The sequence below is a fragment of the Lissotriton helveticus genome, chromosome 8 (genome assembly GCF_964261635.1).
Source record: "Lissotriton helveticus chromosome 8, aLisHel1.1, whole genome shotgun sequence".
Lineage (NCBI taxonomy): Eukaryota > Metazoa > Chordata > Amphibia > Caudata > Salamandridae > Lissotriton > Lissotriton helveticus.
Window position 1 is genome coordinate 805,972,771 of NC_136069.1, and position 27,393 is coordinate 806,000,163.

General features: G+C 46.2%; 1 protein-coding gene across 1 annotated transcript in view; it reads right to left on the reverse strand.

Annotated features, from left to right (window-relative positions):
• The window catches only part of TMTC4 (transmembrane O-mannosyltransferase targeting cadherins 4), an 861,371-nt gene that overhangs the window by 683,990 nt on the left and 149,988 nt on the right, over window positions 1-27,393 (reverse strand). The window contains exon 4 of the mRNA XM_078657625.1: window positions 3,789-4,005. Within this exon, the coding sequence (XP_078513751.1) occupies window positions 3,789-4,005 (217 nt within the window). The remainder of the gene's footprint in view (window positions 1-3,788; window positions 4,006-27,393) is intronic.

Genomic DNA, 27,393 nt, shown 5'->3' on the forward strand with positions numbered 1-27,393 from the left:
GGCCAGGCAAGTGGCCCTGCCAGCTGACAGTCCGTGACTTCACGGAGAACCGTGATGATTACACACGATTCACGGCCCGGGGTGACTTTTGAAATTGGGGCTGGACGTTGGGGACCTGGGGTAGCCCATGGACACAGTAATACAGGTTGCACCAGCAGCATCAACACCCCCCCCCCCTCGTTTACCTGGCACTACAGCTCTCACTCCGAGCTTAATTCAGTCCCGCCGATGGGATTCACCAGGACATTGCAGGCAGGGAGATCGAGTCTTTACTAAGGGACTACAGCCACTGCAATCGAGAGGGATGAGCTTCACTCCCACCAATGGGAGAGCCATAGAATATTTACACGGGGGAGGTGGGTTCACTCTGAGCTAACCAGCATCTGAAGTAGGCAAGTAGGCGTGCGACGTCGAAATGCATTATGCCTCAACCAACAGTGAATAAATGGTCTCCCCAGTATACCCCGTGTGTCCTCTTGATTGCTCCTAATTGGAGTGGTCGAATATATACATCAAAACCTCTGTTCACACAAAGTTGTGGCGCACACTCAAGTTAGTAGTTTTAAGTTACCTTATTGTTCTTGCCCCCTAAGCTGCCAAACGCGTTTCGGCCATGACGGCCTTTATCGATGTCAGCATAACAACCATTATTCAAAACTTATATACACAAAATTTCCTTTACCATGATACAAACAGTAAGGACGGACTTTCAAACAATTAATGTTGCATCTAAAACATTGCGGCCATTTTGGAGTGGTGAAGGAAAATGCATGTGCACCATATTCTACATATCAGTACATCTTTTCAGTTTATCCACATATGTCATATCAGGTATTACCTCACCTTTCTTAAATAATAAATTCATCCATTATTATTATCATCAATTCTCACGCGATACGCCTTAATATCACGATTACATCAATTCACATGTGGGAATTCTCAACAATTCATTGTCTCTCAGTGAAGAGGCCATCTCATTCATCAGTGACCCAAATCACGCCCATAATTGGCACACAATTCATCTTACACATTCCCCCTAACCACAATAGGCCTTATCGATAGAGCATAGCCCATTGCTAATCTACCTCTAAATATCAAAGTGACGTGCTGATTTTTAGGCCTAACCCTGGTTGTGACCCATTTGTCTGCATTCTTTCCCAATTCTTGGGGAGAGGTCAGATCAGAGTCCACCAGGTGCTGATGTAGAAGCTGGTTTTGACAATTATTAAGGATCTGCTCCCTCATAATCAAATGATACAATCCTGTGCAATATAAACAAGGTAAATAAGTGAGGAAGTACAGAAAATGGAGGAATGAGGATGGAAAAAAGATGAGGGAGGAATGGGAGGGGGGCGGGAAGGGGAGGCAGGGGGAAAAGAAGGGTAGGGAAGGGAGGGTGGAAAAGGGGGAGAGAGAAGGAGAGAAAACAACAGCATACAAATCTAGAAATCAATAAAATATATATAAAGATACAGAACCTTCATTTTCTAATTTAACTCATTTGTTAACAATCATCGTTTACCCTAACCAATGTGAACTTATAGTTCCTCTTCACTATTAAGTCCATACGGGACCAAAGTTCAATGTTTGATAATGTACACTGACTCAGTTGTCGCAGAACCCTTACCCTATCACCTCCCCTGTCCAGAATAGGTACTTGACCTATACAAAAGAAGCTCAGGAGTTGGCTATTGCTTTTATATTGCTCTGCAAAATGTCTCGCAACTTGATAGCTACTGTCTTTCCTGATTATTGCACACATGTGCTCTAAGACCCTCTTTTTTGCCTGGTGTACCGTGCTACCCACGTAACGTAGGTTGCACGGATACACCAAACAATAGACAACAAAGTCTGTGTTCCTGTTTAATAGATTTGTTATCTGCTTGTTAGAGTCCGTGCCTGGAACTTGAAACTCCTTGATTGTATTGCTTCTCTTACACGCCACACACTTCAAACAGGGGTAAGAACCTTTTATATCTGCAAGGCCCCTGTCTTTGTTGCTGAAATGGCTGTGTAGCAGGAGATCTGTTAGAGAGGTATTTTTCCTATAGGTGATACTCGGATGGTGTGCGATTGTTTTACCAATTACCTCATCTGCCTGAAGGATATTCCAGTGCTTTCCCAGAATCTGGCGTATTTCTCCAGAGTTTATGGAGTACGTCAGTATTAATCTGGTTATCCCTTCTTTACTCTCACTTATCGTTTTATTCAGTAGCTCCTCTCTCTTACCTTGGTTGGCCCTTTCTACAGCCGACTGCAATGATTTGTTCGGATAGCCCCTTTGACTAAACCGTTTCACAGCCTGGCCTTTCACCATTTCATAATCTTCTGCTGTAGTACTATTCCTTTTTAAGCAGAGTAACTCCCCGTAGGGGATGCTATTAACTAGACAGCGTGGATGCTGGCTGGTAAAATGCAAGATAGCATTTCCAGCAGTTGGTTTACGGAACAGGTTCGTATTCAATTGATTTCCACTCACTTAGACCAACAAATCTAGATATGCAACCTCATTGGAACTTATAGTGCTAGAAAAGTGTAAGTTATTTTCATTGGTGTTTAAACTGTCAATATATTCTTCCAACTCCTCACGGGAACCTGTCCAGACAATAAAAATATGGTTTATGTAACGGACCCAGATAGCCACTTTCTTTGCCCAAACCTCATTGTGTCCCGCCCAGGCCACGTGCTTCTCCCACCATTCCACGAACAGGTTCACGGAGCTGGGGCGAAGCTTGGCTCATCGCGGTGCCCTACTTTTGGATATATAATTGATCTCCAAAAGAATTTTTTTTGTTATTTAGACAGAATGACATGAGTTGTAATACCATCTGGTTGGGTTCTGCATATTTTAATCTGTCTACCTGGGAGTCTCCAATAAAGGTCTAACCATGCTTCAATGTAGTCAAAATGCTGCTGAACGCCTAGTCTTGAACCTCCCAAAAAGAGCATCTACCTCTAAGGCGCTGTCTACTCTCCACTGGCTTCCAGTGGAGAAGAGGATTACCTTTAAGGCCATGTGCTATTGTCACAGGATTTTATGGAATAAGAGCCTGCGCTATCTTCGCTCAATGAATGACAACTTCCTATACAACGGCACTCAATTTAAGATCTTCTGGAGCCTACTTGGTTATTGTGCCAAGAATTCAAAACGTTACGATGGGAGCACGATCTTTTGGCTACCTTGCAGCCAAAAGGTGGAATACACTGCCACTGATGCTGAGAGCCGAACCCAGTGCAACCACTTTTCGTAGGGGATTAAAGACATGGTTGTTCTCATCCTTAAATTAGAATATCTTTGGCCTTTATCTATGTCCTATTCTGTCAAGCCCAGGTAAAGCTTTTCTTTTTGCTCGCTTCTCAGGAGTTTTAATCCTAGTGCGGGGACACACAGGCGGTGTAACCAAGAGCTTTACAAATGGTAAAATCAAATCATTACCTTTTCTAGTGTTTTCCTCTAAACTGCCTGCAGTTGTGCTCCTAGACTTAAATCTGCAACGTGGCAAATCAGATAATCAAAAATGCAACTTACAATCGCAAAATTACACAAAACCTAATGAATCAGGTTCTGGTATTTGCTTTTGGAAAGCTCTGCGCAAACTGACTTATTCTTCCTAAACCCAATTAGGCTTTAAGTAAAAAAATGTTTTAAAAAATTGTCACAACAATTTTAAGCTAACACAACAATCAAAAGGATAACGGATGTCTGTGACATGTTCTCATAAACTGAATCATTGGCGCTGGTTAAATACAACCATACTGCACATAAACAGAAGATGTAACATACTCACACATTCAGTATGCACTGGGTGTACCGCAAAAAGCAAGGATGCTAAGAAGGAGGCCTTATGAGCACGATTTATCTTTCTGCCCCGACATCGATATGAAAGGCCATTGAATAATATAGAAAAGACGTCAAACATCAACACAGAAACAATACTGTGCAATATTATGTTGACAACATGGAATCCCATAGGGTGATAGCCTCCAGCAAAGTAATAGTTAATCCTGAAGGGAAACAGAAAAAGAGAAAGTTAGCTATAAGGGAGAACTTTGGTCAAGAAGAATCATTAGCATAATTACAAATGAAGTACATTTCCTGTGTTCTGAACTCTTTAGGATAATTTTAATAAAATAATGAAGACTGCCTCCTTTGTGGCAGGTCACTGATTTTGAAGTGAGAGAAGGCAAAGGGCCTATATGGGTGGTTGGTGGCCTTGGAAAGAGAGATAATTAGTGATGAAGAACTAGGAAAATCGTAGGCGTCCAGTCGACAGGGATGTGAGCGGTTGGGCCTGATCACATTAAATTGCCAGTGGGCAGGCTTACTTAAGGGACAGGAGGAGAGTGGGAGTGAAGAACAAGTTACTTACCTTCGGTAACGCTTTTTCTGGTGGATACAGTATCTGCCTGTGGATTCCTCACCTTTTGAATTACCCTATGCGCAGCATTCCACAGAAACCTTTCTCCTCAGCTCTCCCACGTCGATGAGGATGTCACAAGGGAACGGCTTCGCACGCGACTCCGCGTGCTGTCATCGGAGCCAAAAGAAGACCTCGTCAGCGTGCCGACATCAGTTCCACCCATTTTTTCCATGTCTTCAAGGCGAAACGGGTGATCTCACAAAATTCTCACAAGTACCCATACTATACAAAACACAACCAAATATGGAAATACTACATCACAGATATTTCCCAAATCTGAGTAACCTCATGATTCAAACAATCATTCACATAAAATATTAATTAATTCATTTTCGGTGTAAGCATACAGGCAACGGAGAACGGGGTGGGTCAGTGAGGAATCCACAGGCAGATACTGCATCCACCAGAAAAAGAGTTACCGAAGGTAAGTAAATTGTTCTTCTGATGGATACATTTGCCTGTGGATTCTTCATCTTTTGAATTTAATCCTCAAGCAGTCCTGCACTCGGAGGAAGGGGCCTGGATTCCTATCCCATAAAATTCTTCAACATAGAAAGAGCAAAATGACCGTCCCTATTCACTTCCGAATCCATGTAATAGTGCTTTGCAAAAGTGTCGAGGGAGGCCCAAGTTGCCACTTTGCATACGTCAACCACAGGGACACCTCTAGCCAAAGCCAAAGAAGAAAACTTAGCTCTGGTAGAATGAGCATGAATACATTCAGGACGCTCCTTCTTGGCCAAGGCATAGCAGATCTTAATGCACAGTATTTACCAGCCAGACAGTGTTCTTTTGTGCACAGTCTTGCCCTTCATCTTGCCCACAAATCCTATGAAGGGCTGATCATCCAGCCTGAAGTCCATGGTCCTGTCCAAGTAGAAGCTCACGACCCTCTTGGGGTCCAGACGATGAAGTCCCTCCTCCTCTTTAGAAGGGTGAGGAGATAGTAGAATGTAGGTAAGGTGATGGACTGCCCCAGTTGGAATGGAGTGACCACCTTAGGCAGGAAAGCAGCTCTGGTCCTAAGAACTATCTTCTCCGCATAGAAAGATGTAAAAAGAAGCTTGGAACTAAAAGCCTGCAATTCATTCACCCTCCATGCCGGTGTGATTACTACAAAAAATACAGGGCCATATGTAGGTAATCTACATTTACCGATTCTAAAATACCGAATTTTACCGATTCGGTATTTTAGAATTGGTAAATGCTACGTAGGAAATAATTCGGTAAATTTTACCGAATCGGTAAAATTCGGTCATTACAGATTCGGTATTTACCGAATCGGTGATTCCCATTCATTCCTATGGGCCTGGAGGAGGCCCATAGGAATGAATGAGAATCACCGATTCGGTAAATACCGAATCGGTAATAGGGGGAAGTCTTACAAGGGTGGCAGGGTGTCACATTGACACCGTGTTGCACCCTTGAATAGTGCATGGGTGCACATGTGGCACACAAAGGGCATGTATGTCTGCCACATGGCACTGTTAAAAATTGCAAAAAATTGCTTTTTTAACGGTTTTCGATATTTACCACCAACTTGTAGTTGGTGGTAAATAACGGATCCTGAAATGAGAAAAGCACTCATTTGAGTGCTCCCTACATTAAGGATTCGGTAATTTACCGAATCGGTATTTTAAGAATTCGGTAATTTACCGATTCCTTAAATTACCGATTCAGTAAATTACCGAATCCTTCAATTTGGCCTCCTACATCTGAAAAGCCTAATACCGTTCGGTAACGGCCGAAATTCGGTCATTTTGGCTGTTACCGACCGGTATTAGGCTACCTACATCTGGCCCATAGTCTTAAATGCAAGAAACCTTAAAGGGCAACAATGCAAAGGTTCAAAGGGTGAACCCATCAGAAACCTGAGAACCAAATTCAAATCCACCTGAGGCATAACAAAGGGAGTGGGAGTAAACCTAGTAGTGAGAACCTTAATGAATCTACTAACTATAGGAGATTTAAACAAATAGGGCTGATCTGACAAACGAAGAAAAGCAGACAAGGCAGATAAGTAGCCTTTAACAGTTTCCACTATGCAACCCTGTTGCACCAGGGAAAAAGAAAAACTCAGAACACCAGATAAATGGGACTTCTAGGGATCAAGGGATCAATTGATTTCTCTCCAAAGTATTTCACAAATTTAGCCCACCTACCAGCATAGACAGTTTTGGTGGAGTGTCTTCTGGCAGATAAAATAAGGTCCACCACATCAGATGGGAGAGAAAAAGAACTACTGCCGCTCCATTCAATCTGCAGGCATGAAGGTGCATACTCTGAAGGTGGGGGAGTAGAACCTGCCCCTGTGATTGCGAAAGGAGGTCTGGAGGTCTGCCCTGAGAGGGAGACGGAGCGGAGGGTGCAATGAGAGGTAAAGGAGGCCTGTGTACAATCCAGGGCGCTCAATATGACTCGGGCCCGGTCTTGGCGAATCTTCCTCGGAACTCGAGGAATCAAGGGTATGAGTGTGGAACACGTAAAGAAGTTGTGAGCCCCAATCCAAGTGAAACGAGTCCCTCAACGCCCCCTGCGCTGGATACTGGAGAATGCAGAACAATGGGCAGTGCACTTTCTCGTGAGTGGCAAACAGATCCAACCAAGAAAACACCCACATCCTAAAAATGTGAAGTACCACCTCCGAATGGAGACGCCACTTGTGATCGGCCGAAAATTGCCAACTGAGACTGTCTGCATGCACATTCAGCACTACAGCCAGATGATTTGCGATCATGCAAATCTGATGGTCCAGAGCCCAGGACCAGAGTAGCAGAGCCTCTCTGCAGAGAAGATATGACCCTACTCCTCCCTGTTTGTTGATGTACCACATCGCAGTAGTGTTGTCTGTTAAGACCTGAACCGACTGACCACGAAGGGAAGGAAGGAAGGCCTTGAGAGCCAAACATATCACCAGCAATTCCAAAAGATTGATGTGAAACAATCTTTCCTCTGGAGAACAAAGACCTTTGAGCCCAAGATCTCCCAGATGAGCTCCCCACCCTAGAGTGGAGGCATCCGTTATCACTGTGGCTAACGGAGAAGGAGGGTGAAACAGCATCTCTTGAGACAGGTTACCTGGAACACTCCACCATTGCAGATCCGCTATAGTGTCTCTGGAGATTCTGATCAACTGCTCAAGATCTCCATTGTCTTGAAACCACTACCTGCGGAGGCACCACTGGAGGGCCCTCTTATGCAGGAAGTGAACAGACCGAGCAGGCGCAAGACCTACAGGACTGGATTCTCCATTCGGAAATAGTGGAATCACAGCCTGGATGTCCTGAATCCTCTGTGGAGGCGGGAAGACCCGACTCACAGTAGTGTCCAGAACTGCCCCTGTGAACAGGTTGCGCTGAGAGGGCACCAGGTGAGATTTGGGTACATTTATCAAAAATCCTAAGCGGAACAACAGGTGTGTTGTTACCTCCAAATGATGCAACACTATCTCTGGCGACTCTACTTTGAATAGCCAGTCGTCCAGATAGGGAAACACAGGAATCCCCGACCTTCTGAGATGTACTGCCACCACCGCCATCACCTTTGTGAAGACCTGAGGTGCAGAAGAAAGACCGAACGGAAGGACCGCAAACTGTTAATGTTGAGATCCCACCATAAAAACAGAGATACTTCCGATGAGACTTCAGAATGGGAATGTGAAAATACGCATCCTGTAAATCGATCAACACCATCCATTCTTCCTTCTCCAGTGCAAAAAGAACCTGTGCCAGGGTCAACCTTTTGAACTTCTCCTGTTTGAAGTAAAAATTTCTGAGGTCCAGAATCGGCCATAAACGACCATCCTTTTTGGGAATCTGGAAGTACCGGGAGTAGCACCACTGACCCCTTTCCTGCTCTGGAACTATCTTGATCGCACCCTTTTAAAGCAATCATAAAACTTTCTGCTGGAAAAGCAGAAGGTGCTCTTCTGAGCAAAGGCTCTGGTAGCGAGGGAAAGGAAGGGGAGACCCCGGAATGGTAGGGCATACCCATTTTCTACGATGTTTAAAACCCAGAGGTCTGTAGTGACAAACCTTCAATGAGGTAGAAAATAGGTCACCCTCCTCCCAAGTGACAGGCATGCTCTAAGATGTCGGAGCTGCAACAATGGTTGGAGAGGCAGAGAAGGAGGAGGAGGAGGAGGAGATTTGATGCCGGGGAGAAGCCCCCAGACGACCTTTGCCTCTTACCCTATAGGATTTGTACAGTGGATTTGTCTGCTGCTGCAGTTGTTGTCAGCCACGAAAGGACAAGTTTTTATCGAAGCGCTGAAACCTGCGGAACGGTCTCTAGTCCCTGGGCTGTGTCTGAAGTCCTATGGACCTTGCCTAAGTCATTGCAGTGCAGAATTCACTTTAGCTCTGAACAAGCAGGACCCATCAAAGGGCAAGTCCAGCAACGTAGCCTGAACATCTTGTGAAAAACCTGAACCTCTTAACCAGACATGCCTTCTCGTTGCTAGTGAAGACTCCATTGCTCTAGTCACAGAGTACACCAAGTCCAGCGCAGATTATATTACTTGATGGGCAGCAGCGAAAAATGCCTTGGACCTCCGTAGGTAATTTCGGGATGACTTCCTTAGCTGAATCCATAAGGGAGTGAATGTAATGTCCAAAGAGACCCATGGCATTTGCCGATTCCAAGGACAAAACTCTCCGTCAAAGATACCTTTTTGCCCAACTGCTCCATTCGTTTTGACTCCCAATCAGCAGGTGAGGTTGGAAAAGACCCTGCTGATAACTTAGAAGAGCAAGAAGCTTGGACAACTAGGCTTTCCGGTGGGGGGTGGGAAGATAGATAAGCCGGATCCCCCGGAGCTACCTTGTACCTTCTAGCCACTGTCCTGGAGACTGCAGGAGAGGACATTGGCTTGTGCCAGACATCTAAAATAGGCTTAGTTAAAGCCTCTTTGAAGAACAACAATGGTTCTGATGTTGAAGCTGAAGAATGGAGAACCTCCATGAGGATGTTCGATTTCACTTTAGCAGCGGTAAGTGGTAACTCCAAAAGGTCCGCAGCTTTCCGAGTAGCTGCATGATATGAAGTCACCTCAGGAGGTGGCAAATCATTAGGCAATACCAATTCTCACACAGGGGAGCTATCCAGACCACTTGCCTTTTGCAATCCCTCAAATTTGGGTTCAAGATCCAAGATTACCCCTTCTTCAGCCCCTTAATGCTCCTCCTGGTATTCCTCTTCTTCCATTAGCCTTTGAGCCTCTCTCTGAGATCAAATTTTTGGTATGGGCGTCCACAACGCACTGCCAGTGACGGAACCGGCATTGTAGGAGGATCCATAGGAACAGGGTTTGAGGTTGTTTGAGGTTGAACCGGTGCCGGAGATGAACAATCCAAAGGGGCACGACCATGATGGACACCTGGACCCACATTGCCTGCACGGCTCGAATCACGACTTTCTAGGAGGAGTCACCTTCAAAGGCTACAGCAACTGTATTGAAGAAAGCTCCTAGAAATGGAGAGCCTAGGAAAAAACGCTACATTTCGACGGCATGGAAAAAAGGGAACTGACGTCAGCAATACGAAGAGGTCTTCTTATGACTCCGATGATGTCAAGCGGAGTCGTGTGCGGAGCCATTCCATTGTGACGTCCTAATGAACGTGGGAGAGCGGAAGAAAAAATCTTCAGTGGAATGCTGCGCATCGGGTAATTCAAAAGGTGAGGAATCCACAGGCAGATGTATCCATCAAAAATAAGAGCAGGAGACAGACCAGTATCTTTGCTTGACACGGAGGTTAAGATCCTTGCCAAATTGCTGGCCACCTGTCTCCTGGAGGTAATTACAAAGCTCCTGCATCCAGATCAGCCTGGCTTTATGCCATCAAGAAATACCTCCCTTACCCGCCGGCGCTTACACAGCGTCATGGGTAGAATAGAGACACTGAAAGAGGATGCAGTGGTGGCGTCGCTGGACGCCACCATGGCTTTTGATACAATAGAATGGCCTTACATGTTTGCAGTCCTGAGAAAAATGGGTTTTGGCCCCAACTTTATCAGCTGGGTAGGGCTCCTATATAGTGAGCCATTGGCGCAGGTAGTGGTTAACAACAGGAAGTCAAGAATGTTTGCCCTAGAAAGAGGGACTAGACAGGGCTGCCCGCTCTTCCCACTTCTCTTCGCACTAATGCTGGAGCCCCTGGCGCTATGGATAAGGAAAGACCCAGTCATGAGGGGACTGTGGTGGGCAGAGGATTGGGAGGATCGTATTTCCTTGTATGCAGATGACATACTGCTATATCTATAGTAATCAAAAAGAGCTAGCTACTTTGATGATGCTCATGTTGTATGTGTCTTAATGGGCAAAAACACTTGTTTTTTTTAGAAGAAACCCGCAGAAAATAATCAAAAACACCAGGAAGCGCGCCAGGAACCAGAATCGAGAAGCACTTTTGGAAGAAACTACACCACCAGATACACCCACACCTTTAAGCTGTGTCACCACGTATAACGGCATATCCAACCAGGTAGCCAAAATAGTACGAAGAAACGAGGATCCTTAACACAGGCAACAGAAACTGGACGCAACCACGATTTGCCTATAAAAAAGCGAGTAGCTTGAAAGACCAATTAGTGTCAACCCGTCCCACAACCCCAATACCACCACCCAGGAACACATTACATACAGTATGGGGTTTACCGAACATGGTTGGCCACTATCCCTGCGGTGACTGCATCGTTTGCCACCTCACTGAGCACAGTAAGACTCTGAACCTGGAGCCTGGGAAAACTTGGCAACAAGTGAAACATACCACCTGTAACTCAACCAACTTAATATACCTCATTGAGTGCCCTTGCAAACTCAGGTACGTTGGTATGACCACGAGGAAAGTGCAGACTAGAATTGTGGAACACAGAAGTATGATCCGCTGTAAAAAGAAAAACAGCAAGCTCATGGACCACTACCTACAAGAAGGACAAACGCCCAAAGACATGCTCTGGACAGTTATTGAGCAAATACTAATCCATCCAAATAACGAAAAAACACTCCTTACCAAAGAGCAAAGCTGGATTTACCGTCTTTTAAACCCACATCCTTGGGTTAAATGACAACATACCATGGAACAGTCTGAGCCGCTAACTTTCCTACAGACCGGCCACTGTTGCAACTGACAACATGGTCTCTGTAGCCATAAACTATTTGACCAACATGTCCACTGACCTTGCACAGCCATTTATCATGTTGTCCAATTAAACCAGCCTACCACCTTAGCACTTATGACCATAAGTGCTCTCCTTGATAAAAATGAACTGGCAACCACCACAACACGACCACTGCGGTCAATCGACCCACGCACCATTACACCATACTGAGACACGCCTGAGACATGACTACAGGCTCCTGGTGCTGCCACAACAGTTTTGTTTTCAGGGCGTACTCACACTACCTCGTAGCACGCATCAGCGCGACCTATACAGTACCATTCAATCTCGGTCGACCCTCAGTTAATACCAGCACTCTGAGGTCCACTAAAGGTGCAGTCACACCCCTGATTACTACCACAGAGGTGACACTCACGCAAAGAGCATCAGCCTTTTGTGTCATCGCCCGCGCCCTGGTCGTAGGCACCCATCAATCACCACATTATGGGTAGAGTCTGCTCATTGCGCATACCACCCCCCCCCCCCCCCATCCTCCCCACAGCAGCTTCCCATAATTTTAGCGCTCACAGGTTGCAGGCCCCTATCAGTGAACCACGTTATGGGTAGAGATTACTCATCGATCTTTCTCCTCCCCTCCCCGCTGACTCCCCATGATTCAAAGTGCACTGTAGTCTCCGCCCACCGGGCAGAGATTGCGATCTGAGCGACATATCATTGTTAAACCTACATTCATGAACTTTCCGGTGGCTTCCCATTATTTAATACACCTAAAGCCTGTCCTTTACATACATGCGAGTTTTGCCTCCTCAAACGCTACTCACACGGGAAACACGCCCCGATTCAACAAGCCTCAGCTGGGGCATGGTTACTCTACTTAAACTGTGCCTGCACTCGGCTTCATCTTCGACGGAGTTCCTGGCCGGGCACAACAGGTGACATAGCGGATCCAGAGATCACGCCAAGTAAGTGGGAGAGTGCGAGTTCCTCCGAACGCGGTACCGCCACCAGGATATAGCCATTGGCTTCTCCCGAGTGTGCATCCTTTATCGCAGGTCGGGAGCTCTTTTCTCCATACCCGCTCCTTTAAAACCATCTCTATGTACCCCCATAGAGTGCATGAGTATCTCAGACCCCGCCAGAGACTCATGGAGTTTTTCCCCTGAAAATAGGAAGTAAGCTCTCACTTTTTAATCACCTTTTAATCTTGTTGCCTTGATCACCATAGCATCTTGCCATTTCCGCTCTCAGGTACAAGCACCATTACCGCATAGTAATACTATAAGGCATTTGTCTCACCAGCCGTCACCTATCGCAAAACACTGCAGGTTGACTCATTCACCATTTAGGCACCAGGTATCGCTAGCCACTGATCTTGTGCCTAACAGACGTGTTTTACATACTATGTGTCTATATGTTTGTCCCGTCCTTTCTTATCACAGGTACAAACTGAGAGAAATACTCCTCTTACAACTATAGCACCTTGGAGAGTGCTTCACATAGGGCGTTTACAAAACGTTAGTCCCTTATCTCACCCCCTCACACATAGGTCCTGAAGAAAGCCAGTTTTTAACCAAGGCCTGGCTGAAACTAGTTGACCACACTTGACGTGGGAGACCATAAGTCTCTCCTACCACGTCCAAAAGCCTTGTTTTAATTCTGCCTAGGGCCCCCTAATAAATTAACCGATTGGGACCTCTTGGACAGCTTTTTTAACCCTACTCTAAACACCTTCACTGCACACTCACTTAACACAACCTGCTCCTCTGTAATCAGGCGTCGTAGCACACCTGAGGCAGACTCGGTGCCTCGGGTGGGGCCCGCTGATGAAGCATGCCACCAACTAGGTTGGTGGGTGATGGCCTTCTAAAAACCAACAGTGTTTTTGCCCATTAAGACACATACAACATGAGCATCATCAAAGTAGCTAGCTCTTTTTGATTACTATACATCCCCTGGGGAAGTGAACTGGCTACTCTAGTTCCCCGCTCTCTATTGTGATTTAAAGTATACTGTTATATATGGCATCACAGAGAGCCGCCAAAAATAGAGCACTTCATATTTTTACAAATGTTGGCAAATATTGTGGATATAAAATAAATTGGTCTAAATCAGTCATGTATGTGCTGAGGTGCAGCTTTCCCATGCTGCCTAGAAGGTACTTAATAAAGGAGGCGAAAGAGGGGTTTAAATACCTTGGCATCTATGTTACGAAATATCCAGTACAATATTATGAGCGTAACCTCCTGCCCCGTCTGCAGAGACTTAAGCGTGATGTTCAACACTAGAGCTCCCTCCCAGTCACTACTGGGGCACGCTGCGCTCTTCAAAATTATGGCATTGCCGTGATTCTTATACATATTGCAGAACTCCCCAGGTTCAGTCCACGCAGATTATTTTAAAAGTATTGAGGGCGCAAAGAGGGAATTGTTTGGAGAAGGGAAACCACCACGAATAGCGACCTATAAATTAACAAGGGGATGGTATGATGGCGGCATAGGACTCATTGACATCAAGAGATATTACTGGGCGGTGCAACTAGCACACATTAATGTACAAGTTACTTACCTTCAGTAACGATGTACCTGGTAGAGATGATTGTAGCCGCAGATTCCTTAACGTAGAATATTCCCCAGGTGTGAGACTGGACCCGGAAAACTTTCTTGCCCAGCATCCCTGCGCGCCGAGGGGGGGGGGGTGAGGCGGTGCCACGCGACTCCGCCCGATGTCCTCTAAGGGTATGGCGTCAGCGAGGTCACATAAAGCCCACCTGGGTGCGCTGACATCAGTTTGCTTCTGAGAACCTTTTCGCGCCACAACGCGGAGCCATCACAACAAAACTGAGGAGAGCATGGGAACAGTGTGCCAAAATCTGAGAACAAATGAAGAGAAGCAAAAGGCGAGGCACACCACTGGACGGCCCCAAGGCACCAAAAGGCGACAACAGTGGGCCAGAGCAGAAAAAGGATCAGAGCACCACACTACGGAACAACTCATGCAAGCCAAGGCGAAAGCATCAGGTGGCAGTAAAGCACCAGAAGGCTAGAGCAGCAAAGCCATAGCAAGAAAGCGCAAAGCACCACTCAGTGGACCCCCCTGCAAGCGAAGGCTAGAGCCATCCTGAAGGCACAAGCATGTGAAAGCGCCTCGACAGAAAGAGAAAGAAAAAAGGAAGAAGAAAGTCCACAACTACAACCACAAGGGGCAGCGTCACATCCCCGGGATAGAGGAGCAAAAGTAACCCAACCCCAGAATACCCTGACAAAGAAGGGCATACCTCCTGAAAGGAGAAGTCAAGGACAGGAAACCCATCCGCTGACCACAGTGCCATCTGAAGGGAACAGGAGGCCAAGGACAGGTAAAAGAACCACCCACGACGAAGACCATGTGGAGATCAGAAACTCCAACAAAAGAGGGATAGAGCAAGGTAGGCCCCACGCTGAATAGAAACCAGCTGGAGGGAAGCCTGACTGGAAGAAAACAAAGACAAGGCACCCAGAGGGAGGCAACTGCAGAAACCCAAGCAGAGGGTCCTCGCAGAAACAGAGAGGAAGGGTGGGTTGTGAAGGAATCTGCGCCTAGTATCGTCTCTACCTGATACATCGTTAGTGAAGGTAAGTAACTTGTACATCTGATAGAGACTACTAGCCGCAGATTCCTTAAAGTAGAATAGATACCCTAGCCATACCCCAAAGGGAAGGAGGGTCTGCGAAAGGACCCACCAGCCCGGATTCAACACAGGGCCCCGAGGGGATGAGTCAACCGGACAGGGAACAGAGCCCTGCCCACCCTAGGCAAAAAAGGACCCCCTCCTGCAGAAGACCACCAGTCCCAGAGGGAACACAGGAATACAGGCAAAGAAGCAGCCACCCTCCCCAACCGGAGGAAACAAGGACAAGGCGAAGGGAGGCCTGAGCGCCCTGAGCCCAATCAAAGTACCAAGGATCTCCACCCGAAGTCCCAGAGGCATAGGCAACGCAGAGGAGCACCAAGAAAGAAGAGCTACCCGGAGACTCCAAGGAGAAAAGGTAGAACCAAGGCAAGTTGTTGGTGCACCGGATCCCCCATGGCGGGCCGCCCTCAAAAGCGAAGTGTGGACGGAAGCCTCAAAGGGAAGAAGCAGCTCCCGACCACCAGAACCCTGATGAAGGACCTCCAGAAGATGATCAGTGGGGAAATGGGCAGCTGTATCGCCGATGCGCAAAATTCCCGCAGCCGTGGAAACAGCCCGAGCGAAGGCAGCAACCGCCTCCGTAGGGCCCCGAGGTGGGGAAAGCAGCTCCTCTGTGGGCGATGGCTGCAAGCTGCGGCCGTCCCCAATCCCAATGAAGGAAGGAAAGGCCAAGTCTGGAAAGGGGGAAAAAGAACAGAGGAATGGGGAACCTGAGACGCCTCCGGCAAAGACTGCGGTCGCGGCGACGGTGAGGAGCCGTCATTAGACGAGGCCAGTGAAAAAGCCACGACGCGGCGACCCATCTCTGGAGAAGAGGAAACCATTGACCGCTGAACCTCAGGAGAGGAGGAGGGAGTCCGAAGACAAATCAACAACCCGATGCCGGTCTGGTGCCGTAGAGTCCGTGACCGGGGGCAGGTCATTGTCGATCGGCACCGAAGGGGACGCCGGACCGACCTCCACCGCACGCGCGGCGCAGGAGACCACGGCTGGGCCGTGCGGCCAAGGAACAGCACGGAAAAGGCATCGACTCGACCCCCAATGAGGTAGCGGCCTGCGAGGAGGGACGCTCGAAGACACGCCCGACCCCTAGCCGGCCCCTGCGGCGCCACCAGGGCCAGCAACCGCCGGCGCCTGAGCGGCATCACCTCGGCCTCGGACAAGGCAGCCGTCTACCCAGAGGACCGAGGGGGACTTGGGGACCCGCCCTGAGCCCGGGCAATCTCCCGCGATACCACAGGGACCCCCGAAAGGGTTTGCGGCGAGGCAGAGGCGCCGTGGTCCGAAGGAGGGAACACGGAAGGTTTGCACCCCGACGGCACCACATCCTCCGAACCTGGAGCCGGATCTGTCGGCGCCGGGCCCGGAGCCGCCGGCGATGCAGCATAAGTCACCACACGCTGCAAAGGATCCGCAGATGTCCCAGGAGGAGAAGGGGGAGAAGGAGGAGCCAACGAGGCCTGCAAGGCCGCCGCATAGGCCTCCATCTGGGCTCTCGTTGCTCCTGCACCAGGAAACGGCGGATATGGCGGTGGCACGCAGGGACGCACCACCCGCGGAGAACCCACGCCCCCAACAGGCCGGGGACCAGCCCTCGGGCATACACTGTGATACTTACCAACAGGCGAGCGACGCTCTTGCGGCCTGGGAGAAGGACGATGTTGGAGACGCAGACGGCAGTTCTTGAAGCCGTCCGCGGGGGACGGATGCAGTGACGATGCCGACCTGGTCATCCCGCCGGGACTTCGATTTCATTTACTGACACGCCTCACAGTCCGTGGAGTCGTGGTGCTCCCCCAAACACCACATGCAGATGGAGTGAGGATCTGTCGCCGACATCTGGCGTGTGCAAGACAAGCACGTTTTGAAGCCCGAAGGCATTCGCACACTGTTCTCAAGAAAACGCTCAAGGTTAAAAAGGGAGGCCTGAAACAGGCCAGGATACACGATTCGGGTCCGTGTTGTACGCAGAAAAGAAGAAAACTGATGTCAGCACCCTGGGGTGATGCTTATGTGACCTCGCTGACGTCACGCATGCGGAGGACGACGGTCGGAGTCATGTGGCACCGCCCCACACCCCTGGCGTGCAGGGATGCTGGGCAAGAAAGTTTTCCGAGTCCAGTCTCACGCCTGGGGAATAATCTATGTTAAGGAATCTGCGGCTAGTAGTCTCTATCAGATCAATGCCTATATAGACCCAACGATGACCCCGGTTACAGAATGGACAGATGGCTTCTCCCAGATGGGAACTATTCCAGAGTACTCTATGCTAATTCGGCAAAACCAAAATTAACAGGCCCGACCAAACACGCAGTACAAATAAGGCACAAAGTATATAAAAGTATGGGATGGGAAGGAAAAATAACGCAAGAGACCCCCCTACGGGATGCAGAAAAATGAGGCGATTTGAGAAACTCGAGGCGCTTTGCTGTCTGGGACTTGATTGGGAGCCCCCTAGTAGGTGATCTATGAAAAAAAGGTGTGGCAATTCCCTTTAACCAGTTGCAAAAAGAGTATCAAATGGCCGAGACTGAAACCTTTTCGATACCTGCAGGTCCAACATGTGCTACAAGCGGCCATTCCAAAAGGTTAGTCGCTTCTCAAATCCTCCCCTCTTGAAAATAGGATCCTGGAAGAATATATGCCCAGAAAAGCAATCTCAATGGTATGTCGAAAATTGATCAATAACATCCCGGACCCCCTCCTACAGCTTAGTAACCAGTGGGAGAAAGATACTGCAGTGTTGGATGACGAGTGGCAAGAGGTTCTGACATCCAAAAAGAAGTAGCAATTTTGTCTAGGTTACAATTAGTGCAATTTAAGGTACTAAATAGAACGTATTTATCAAGTGCTGCTCTGGTGAAGGTGGGCTATAGAGATGACCCGGTGTAGTAGAGGGTGTGGCCAAGAAGGAACCTTTATTCATACCATTTGGGATTGTGTATACATCCAGCGCTACTGGGCAAAGGTGACCCAGTGCATGGCAAGCGTGCTGGGAAAACAAGTAGAGCCCAAGACAAAATTATGCCTTCTGAATGTTTGGGGCCCCACTGACTTGCAAGAGAAAGAGAAAACCTGGGTGGCTCGGAGGATGACGGTGGCAAAGCGAAATACGGCTAAACTGTGGAAAGCACTTGAAAAACCAACACTGGGTACATGGAAAAAAAGACATGGATTGGTGCATGGTAATGGAAAAGACTGTATACGAGTCGCGAGGCTGTCCCAAGAAAGGGTCACATATCTGGGGTAAATGGAACGAATATAGAGGGAGTATTTGTGAGCCCCCGCAGGCAACACGACATCCTGAACCGGGCACAGACTGACCATAGTTTTAAGGAATATACAGTTATAGTGGGGTCAAGTACTAAAGATAGAAATGTTCTGTATGACTCCTTGTAACCATATGGTCATAAGTAATGTTTGGACTTGCATTCGGAATGTATTTAAGATGTCATCAACAAAAAGCACTTTAAAAAAACAAATAAGAGTAGGAGGAATTTGCTATGCATTGGGATTCCTAGTGTTTACATTATTTACCAGAGTAGGAGAAACGTCTATTTTAGTCATTGCACATAATCAGTTTTAAACTGCTGACTAGTAGTTGGCTGGTGCATGAAGTGGAGTGTAACTAAGAGATCTAATGAAACCCAGGTTTGTTTTTGCCCAAGCATTCAGCACGCTGACCAATATCTGGTTCAGTTGAGATTTTAATGTAGAGCGGAGTGGCATAAGAGTATTGGTGGATTTAAACACTGGAACTTATTAGATGAATTGTCAAGGAGTCTATGTAAACAGTGCAGTGTGAGGAGGAGAGAATAGAACCACATGGAATTCCATAGCCACAGTCTTAGAATCAAACCTGCAGTCTTCAATTTTGACAATTTTGGTGCGGTCCTGCAGCAAGGGTGAATCTACATTACAACTTTCAGTGTGCCCCTGTGAGAAGCTGGCTTGGTATATGGTGTATAATTATGTAAGTGGGATCCCTGCACCAACCAGATTCTCTCATTGGTGGCTGCGGTGGGATTCAAGCTTGCATTGTTTTACCAGATAATCTTGATGTGGATTAATTTAAAACCATCACTATTCCTACGTACATATAATACAGATTAGAATAAGTAAGTTCTACTGAACTTACGTTTGGGTAGTTAAGGGTCTAGCACAACCATTTCTCCAACCTCAGAGAGCTTAGGTTTCACTAGGTTAGGTAGGTGCAACACCTCACTACACCTAGAACCATGTCTTTAGTTGGGGATGCTAGTGTACCCAAGTCTGGTAAGTACAGTGATCCAAAGTTCCAGGAACAAAGCACCCTATGTAGTTTTAAAAAGATAAAGACAGGTGGCAATCCCACCATTAAGCTGCTCTTAGAGCTGCTGTACAAGGGTGATGGTCATCCTCTGAGGGCAATGTGGAAAGAGTGTGGAGTAAACTATAAGTTTTCCACACCCTATCATCCTCAAAGCAATGGGCTTGTTAAAAGGTTCAACAGGACCCTCAAGAAAAGCTTAGGCAAAATGGGGATGTTCTACAACCCTGCCTTCTCTTTGCCTACAGAGAGGTTCCTCAGAAGGGGCTTGGCTACAGCCCATTTGAAGTTCTGATTGGACATCCAGTAAGGGGTCCATTGAGTTTAGTGAGGGAAGGTTGGGAGCAGCCTCTCAAACTTCCTAAACAGGACATTGTTGACTATGCCCTTGGCCTTCGTTCGGCATGGCTGAGTACATTAAGAAGGCCAACAAGGTGGGAAACATGGCGGCCGTGTAGTTTGCGGTCGCGGGGGCTCCTGATTACGGAGGGGAAATTATGCGGGTTTAGAAGTGAATAGCCCATGGTTTTGAAAAGCGGATGTTTTCTCACCCACTGAGGAAGCTTTGGAGTATGTGACAATCCTTTTGAAAAGAACGCAAAGCGAGGCAGCCTCTTACCGGGTTGGTCTCCCGATCCATACAGGGAGCAGCGTAGTGGAGCACGGCGCTTGTGTCTGCCTTCCTGCGGTTGGCTTGTTTTTTCTTCCGGTGGTGCTTTGCAGCTCCTACCCCTGTTCCCGGCTTGGGGCGGGGGTGGAGTCGAGAGAGTGGTGCGGAGGAGTACGCTGAGACGCCGGGGAGCCGGAGGAACAAGGGAACAGCCGTGTTGGCACGGGATTGTAGCTCTGGGTCCTCCAGACACTCTGCAGGTTCCCATGATCCTGAACCTCTGCTGGGCACGAGCAGCGCGGGAGCTCGGCAGGGGCCGAAAGGCGCTGATGCAGAGGACTGGAAGCAGAGGCCCCTACAAGCTGAGGCTAAGCAAGGTAGATGCAAAATTGAACCCCAGGGTAAAAGGTGACCCTTTGAAGCAGGTCAGTGAAGGGCAAAGCAATAAGGCACAGGGTGAATGTGGGCAGGCACTAGCCAAAATTGTCACAAGAGTTGAAGGGGTCAGAGTTGGGGCCATTACAGATGGGAAAGGGGTTCCAAGTGCTTCTTTGAGAAGGGAAGGGGGTGTAGATGGGAGCCTAAACATATTTGGCCCGCACCAAGCGGATCAGGTGGAAGGAGCAGTCTGGATAAAAAAAGAGCAAAATCAGTATCATTTGAGGAGCGGGCTAAGTAAGAGTTGTATGAAGGAGGGGGAGGGCCCTCTAAACTCGAATAGTGGAAGAAAGCATTCTCTCATTAAAACAGGGGTGCTCAGATACTGGAGAGTGGGTAACCCTGAAAAAAAAAAAACGAGAAGCTCAAGTATTAAATCTTAAGATCACTCCCTCTCTGAGACCTTTTTCCAAGGTAGCTCCTAAAACACTCCTATTAAAGAACCCCACCATAAGCCCTCCAGAGACTAGCTTGCATAGAAAGATAGACGTTGTTAGTAGGAATACGTTTCAGGTTTTGGCAGGACTCTCCGAGTCTTTTGATTCTCAGCATTCCATTTCAGTAAGAATGGAGGCTCATTCTGCACAACTTCACGCACAAGCTCAGCTACAGGTAGTGACTCCCGAGACGTTGACTGAACCTCCCAAAGGAGCATCTAAAGAGGGGGGAGATTTATGTGCGACTGGTGGAAATCGAGTCGAAATTGAGTCCCTACTACAAGCACAGCCTCAACCACAAGCCCAGGAGCAATCTTTTGCGGACTTGATATATCTATTGACAGCCGAGGTTAGAAATAGGTTTGAAACATCTAAATCAAATCAGAAAGAAATCCGGTCTGTCTGTGAGAATTTAGGGAAAAAACTAGATGATGTGGCAGAAAGAACCTCCCAATTGGAGATCGGGATGAAAGATCTGGCATCTCAGGTGGCGGTTAATACTAAGGTGATTGGTAACCTCAGGACTAATGAACAACAGCTGAAGGACAAAATAGAATAAATGGAAAATAACCAAAGAAGATGTAATCTTCGCTTGCTTAAGGTCCCGGAAGGAGCCGAGGGAGAGGATATAAAAAAGTTTGTGATACATCTGATCAAGGAAGGGGTACAGGTTAAATGGACAGAAGAGGAACTAAGTATGGATATACAGAGGGTCCATAGAGACCCATATAGAAGGAACGTCAACAAAGCTAAACCAAGGAAGATATTGGTAAATTTCCACACCTATAATTTCAAAGAAGAAATCCTTCTTAAGGCCTTAAAACAAAGATCGACTCTGATAGTGGATGGTATCAGTTTTGAGATCAGGTCAGATATTTCACAAGTTACGGCTACCAAGCAATGGGAACTAGGTAATCTGATTGGATCCTTCAAAAGTCTGGGAGCCACGGCTTAGTTGAAATTTCCGGCTAGCCTATGAGTAATGTACAATAACAAGATGCAGACCTTTCTTAGGGTTGAGGAGGCAGAAGAGTTTTTGAGATCGATATCAGGAGCTGGAATTTGACTGAAGTGACTTTATTTTTATTTTTTTTGTTAGTTTGCAAGGTACACAGTGTTGTTATTGCTGAGCTAAAGGTCCTTAGTGGTTTAGCATTATTTATATGATGGGTATAAGTATATTATTGAGTCCTCCGTAATCAGGGCCTTCTTAGGCTTAGGCCATTAGGAAGGAAGAGGAGGGTTTCCCAAGGGGTGGGAGGGGGTCACGGGTAGTTTTTGATGCACGGGTGTTGGAGCATGGGGTAAAAAGCAAATAAAATGAAGTCCTCATTATACATCGAAACTCAGGTAGAAGCACAGGTAGAAGTACAGCCATAAGAACAAAAAAAAGTATAGAAATAACAACAAATCAGAAACCATTGATAGAGTTTCTATCATGGAATGTAAATGGATTAAGGGGAAGTCATAGGCGTGAGAGGATTTTGCAATATTTAAGAGATTCTTCAGCTTAAGTTATCTTACTTCAAGAAACACATCTAATGGTTGAGGAGATGAGAGAGTTGTTTAAGAGCAGGAAATGGGTACAGAGGATTGCATGTACAGAGCAGCAACTCACCATAAAGGGGGTGGAAATCTTGATTAAAAACAATTCTCAGATGGAGGTAGTTGAAAGCAGGGTGGATAGGGCCAGAAGGGGGGTAATTGTAAAAGTTAAATATTACGATCAATTATATACAGTAGTGGGTTATTATGGGCCGAATACTGATGACCCTTCGCCCTTTAGTAATATGCTCGCTGAATTGCTGGATTTCCCTGATCCAGTCATAGTGGCAGGTGATTTCAATGTGGTTCTTGATGATAACCTTGACCGTTCCACTAAAAGTAGTAGTATTATGCATAATAAATCGAGAGCATTGATAAAAAATACAATAAAGACTCTTGGGTGGTGTGATATTTGGCGAGAGAAGAATGGATCTTTGAAGAGTTTTACTTTCAACAACAAGAAATATGGGCACCAATCCAGAATAGATTTGTTTTTTGTGGATCAAAATATAAAAGATCAGGTTCGCAATGTATGTCATGTGGGTGCACACTTGTCTGATCATTCTGCCATAGCATTGGTTTTGGGCCTGCAGACCACAGCGGCACAACAGAGGTGGACCATGGATCGCTCCATACTGTCCGACGACGAGGTGATAAATAAACTGGGCTTAGAATCCCAGGAATGTTTTCACAATAATCTGGGCAGTGCCTCGATAGGGATTGTTTGGGACACCTATAAGGCCTTCTTGAGGGGTAGGATGACATCAATTCAGCTATATAAAAATAAACAGCGAAAGGCGGAAATTCTAAGCATAGAAAATAAAATTCAGAGTTTGGAACACAAAATACAATGTAAAGAAGTAGATTATGAAGAGGGACATTCAGTGATTCAAACTCTTTAAACAGATCTGTTGGCGGTAGTGGAAAGACGGATGCAAGAAAGATGGCAAGCTAGCAAGTTGGCTCATTTTAACTACGGGGAAGGTTGTGGTAAGCTACTTGCCTGGAAAATAAAAAGTGATCAGGCCAGAACCTTTATAAAAGAACTTAATTATGGAAATGCTGGATGCCCAATTATTGGGCGGGCTAGTGTAGAGGATACGATGTTAAAATATTATGAGGAAGTATACAAGGAAGACCTGAGTACAACAGGGGAGGGGGTTCTAGTCTGGTTAGAACAAGAATTACCTCATAAAGTATCCAAACTCGAAAAGGTTGCCATCAACAAAACAATAACAGAGGAAGAAATAGAAAATGCCATTAAATCAGGGAAATCCAGTAAGGCACCGGGTCCTGATGGGCTGCCCACGGAAGTCTATAAGAAATTAAGTAAATATTTGATGCCAGCAATTAGCGAGTTATTTGCTGCCATTTCTGAAAATGGAGAAGAGATCCCTCCTTCATGGAATGACGCCATAAACTCGGATTATAAGATCTATTCGAAGATTTTAGCAGATAGGTTGAATGGGGGGGTGGGAGCACTCATGAAGATCAAAAAGGGTTTGTGCGTGGAAGGAACATTAAGGATTTAACTTACAGCCTCATAGGCGCCATTGATTTAGCCACTGTGGAAAAGGAGCTATTGGTGGTCATCACAGTTGACGCGACTAAAGCGTTCGATCGTTGAATTGGGCGTACCTACATGAAGTATTGAGATTATCAAACTTAGGAAGTAACTTTTGTAGGGCAATAAAACAGATTTATAAAAACCCCACGGCAAAAATATTAATTAACGGGAGGTTATCTGGAAAATTCAATATCTTCAGAGGGACGAGGCAGGACTTAATAGTTCTATATCCAATGTCCAGCCTGACAGTTTAATTTTTCAATGTATAAAGTGCATAAAAGTTGGGTGTGATACAAGTGGGACACCAGCGGTGCCCAACTAACACACTCAGGGCAGGAACAAACAAGGAAATGTAGGCAATTTCCGGCAGTCTGAATGTCATAAATTATACACAGACAATCCAAAAATACACATATGCAAATAATAATGTCACTGGATAAATAAGCATTTAGTGTATAAAAGTCGACGACGTTTCGAACCCTATTCTGATTCAAGGTTCATCTTCAGGACAACACAAGATTGCCTAACACTTATATATACAGAATGCCCACACTGTGGGGTTACATTGCCAAAATACATAATTGAAGGGAGAATAAAAACAGGACACCCTAAATAAACGACCTAGGCCCCACAGAATACCAACTCTGTTTATTTTGCAGCTATTGGAGATATGTTTGACCAAAAATTACTTCTTGTTTGATGGCCAATATTTTGGCCAGATCAAGGGGACTTCCATGGGGGCAATTTTTGCCCCCAAACTTGCCATCTTGTATATGGACAGCCTAGAGTGTGGTCGAATTTTGTCGTCGAGTAATCCCTTCCACAGTGGTATTGCACTGTGGAGGCGATATATCGACGACATCTTTATGACTTGGACTGATTCAGATGAGTTACTCCCGCAATTTTCCACACTGGCTAAATAGTAATTGTAGTGGTCTAACTTTCACCTTGTCTACTAGCCATTCCAGTATTCCTTTTTTGGACCTTACTATACTGGAGAAGGATGGAGTCCTTATCACAAGTCTGTATAGGAAGCCTACCGAAAGAAATACCCTTCTGAGTTATCAGAGCCACCATCCCCGTGCGCTCCGAGACTCGTTACCATACTCCCAATTTCTCAGGTTACGCAGAAATTGTTACCAGAAGGAGGACTACTTTAGGGAGGCCAAAACATTGAGTGACAAACTAGGGGCGCGTGGATACCCACGTAAGATAATCTGTACCTCCATGAAACGCGCCTGGTACTGTCCCAGAGAGGCACTACTCGAGCCTAAACCCAAAAAGACACATAATCGGGTGGTTTGTGTAACCACCTTCTCACCCGCATCGAACGCTATTACCAAAAGCATTAAGAAACACTGGCCTGTGGTCAATGTAGGGATTCTTCAACTTGAGAAACCACTTTTTGCATTTAAGAAGTCTAAAAATATTAAGGACCACCTTGTACGTGCAGCATTGCCTGAATTAGATCATGATGGTATTCTGGATAATCTATGGGGATTTCCCCGGCTGACAGGGCATGCAAAGTGTGGTATTTGATCAGTTTGTGATGCCACTATCGAGGGCAAAGATTTCGTCTTTAATGATGTTAAATTTGCACGTAAACAATTTTCTAACTGTAATAGTGCCAATGCTGTATATGCTATCATTTGCCCTTGTTCAAAAATCTATATAGGGCAGACTACGCAAAAAGTTCGTCTGAGAATGTGTCAACACAGGAGTAGGATACGATGCAAGACTCCAAATGCCCCCCTGGTTGAACACTTTAATGAACTTTCACACGCAGAACTGGATTTTAGGTGGACAATCATCTCTCGGATTAAGCTGCCGTCCCGAGGAGCTGACTTACAACGTCTCCTGAACAAGGAAGAACTTTATTGGATCCTGAAAACCAAAAGTCTCCATAGTGGTCTGAACAGGATGGAGGACTGGACTGCTTTGGTTTAATGAATTGATGTGTGCCTATATCATTTTGCTGTGTATGATTCATCATTGGAAAGTACTTTGCTTACTGTTCTTGATCGCCACAGTCATATAGTTCCTTTTATTGTAATACTTTGTGGTTCTCTTGCAATTGGGCTCGCTATTGCAATATAGATTTTATTTCATCTTGCTCTGTGCCACATGCCACAAATTCACACTCACCCTGACGTTGTCACTATTGTTTTGGTTACTTTTCATTTATTCTGCACTTTGTGACGTCTGTTATCGGTTCTTTTTTACTGATTAGTAACACTGACTAAATTATATATGTCCTACCTACCGATCATACGCTACTCTAGCGTTAATGCTATTAATAATTAGCAATACTAACTTTGCCCCCTTTTCATACAGTCTATTCCTATTATGTGACCGTAATAAGAGTGTGGCTATTTTGCCCCTGCATATTGATTTAGACAAAACCCTTTAGTAATGGCTGACTCCTTTACTAGCTGACCCCGGTAGGGCCTTCCACTGCCATTCCATTGGCTAACAACGAATCACGTGCACCGGAGTATTCTCTCTTCCGGCATCACTGTGATTCTACCGAATGATCGTGAGGTTTCCCCACGCACTACGAGGACCCCCATTGAGGACACGTATTCACCTATCCACTGGTAAGCGGTCTTCAGGTTACCCCTTTTGCATCAATGACTAATTAGTGTAATTTTTCGGGCACTGAATATACCCATATTGTCTTGACAGAATTGCCCTGGTATCTTCGTCCGGCATTAGCGGCTATCGGGTAAGTCTTGAGCTACCCGTATAAATACCTTCCGATTATTATTCTTTAACCGGCACGTTTTGTCTTATTTTATGGCCTATTTTGCTTCCAGGAGTGGCCATTCCAACATTATTTTGCACAGTACTGAGCCTACTCCGGTGCTCCCGGGTAAGCTCTATAGTAATTTGGTACTCTTTAGGCGAACGGTCACCTTATTAACTTTGGACCACACTGGGCATTTAGATTATTTTCTCTTTCTATTGCCTTATCGCTGGCGTTACTTTTTCATAACTTGTGTGCACAGCGGATATTGGTTGTTGTTTATCACTGGTCTTCGTATATACACACGTTCTTATTCTGTGGGTTGTCACGCTCTTCAATTGTATGTAAAGCCCCTTCAGCCTTTGTCTAAACTTCTTCGGGCCTTGCACCACACTAATGTTAAGTGGCACCCTGGTGGCTTCTTAAACACAGATTTTATTGCTAGCAAGTGTTGTTTAAAATTGTCAGACATGTGCCTAATTTTTTGGTTATGTTTCTTCCCCCCTCTTTTTTATTCTCCCTTCAATTATG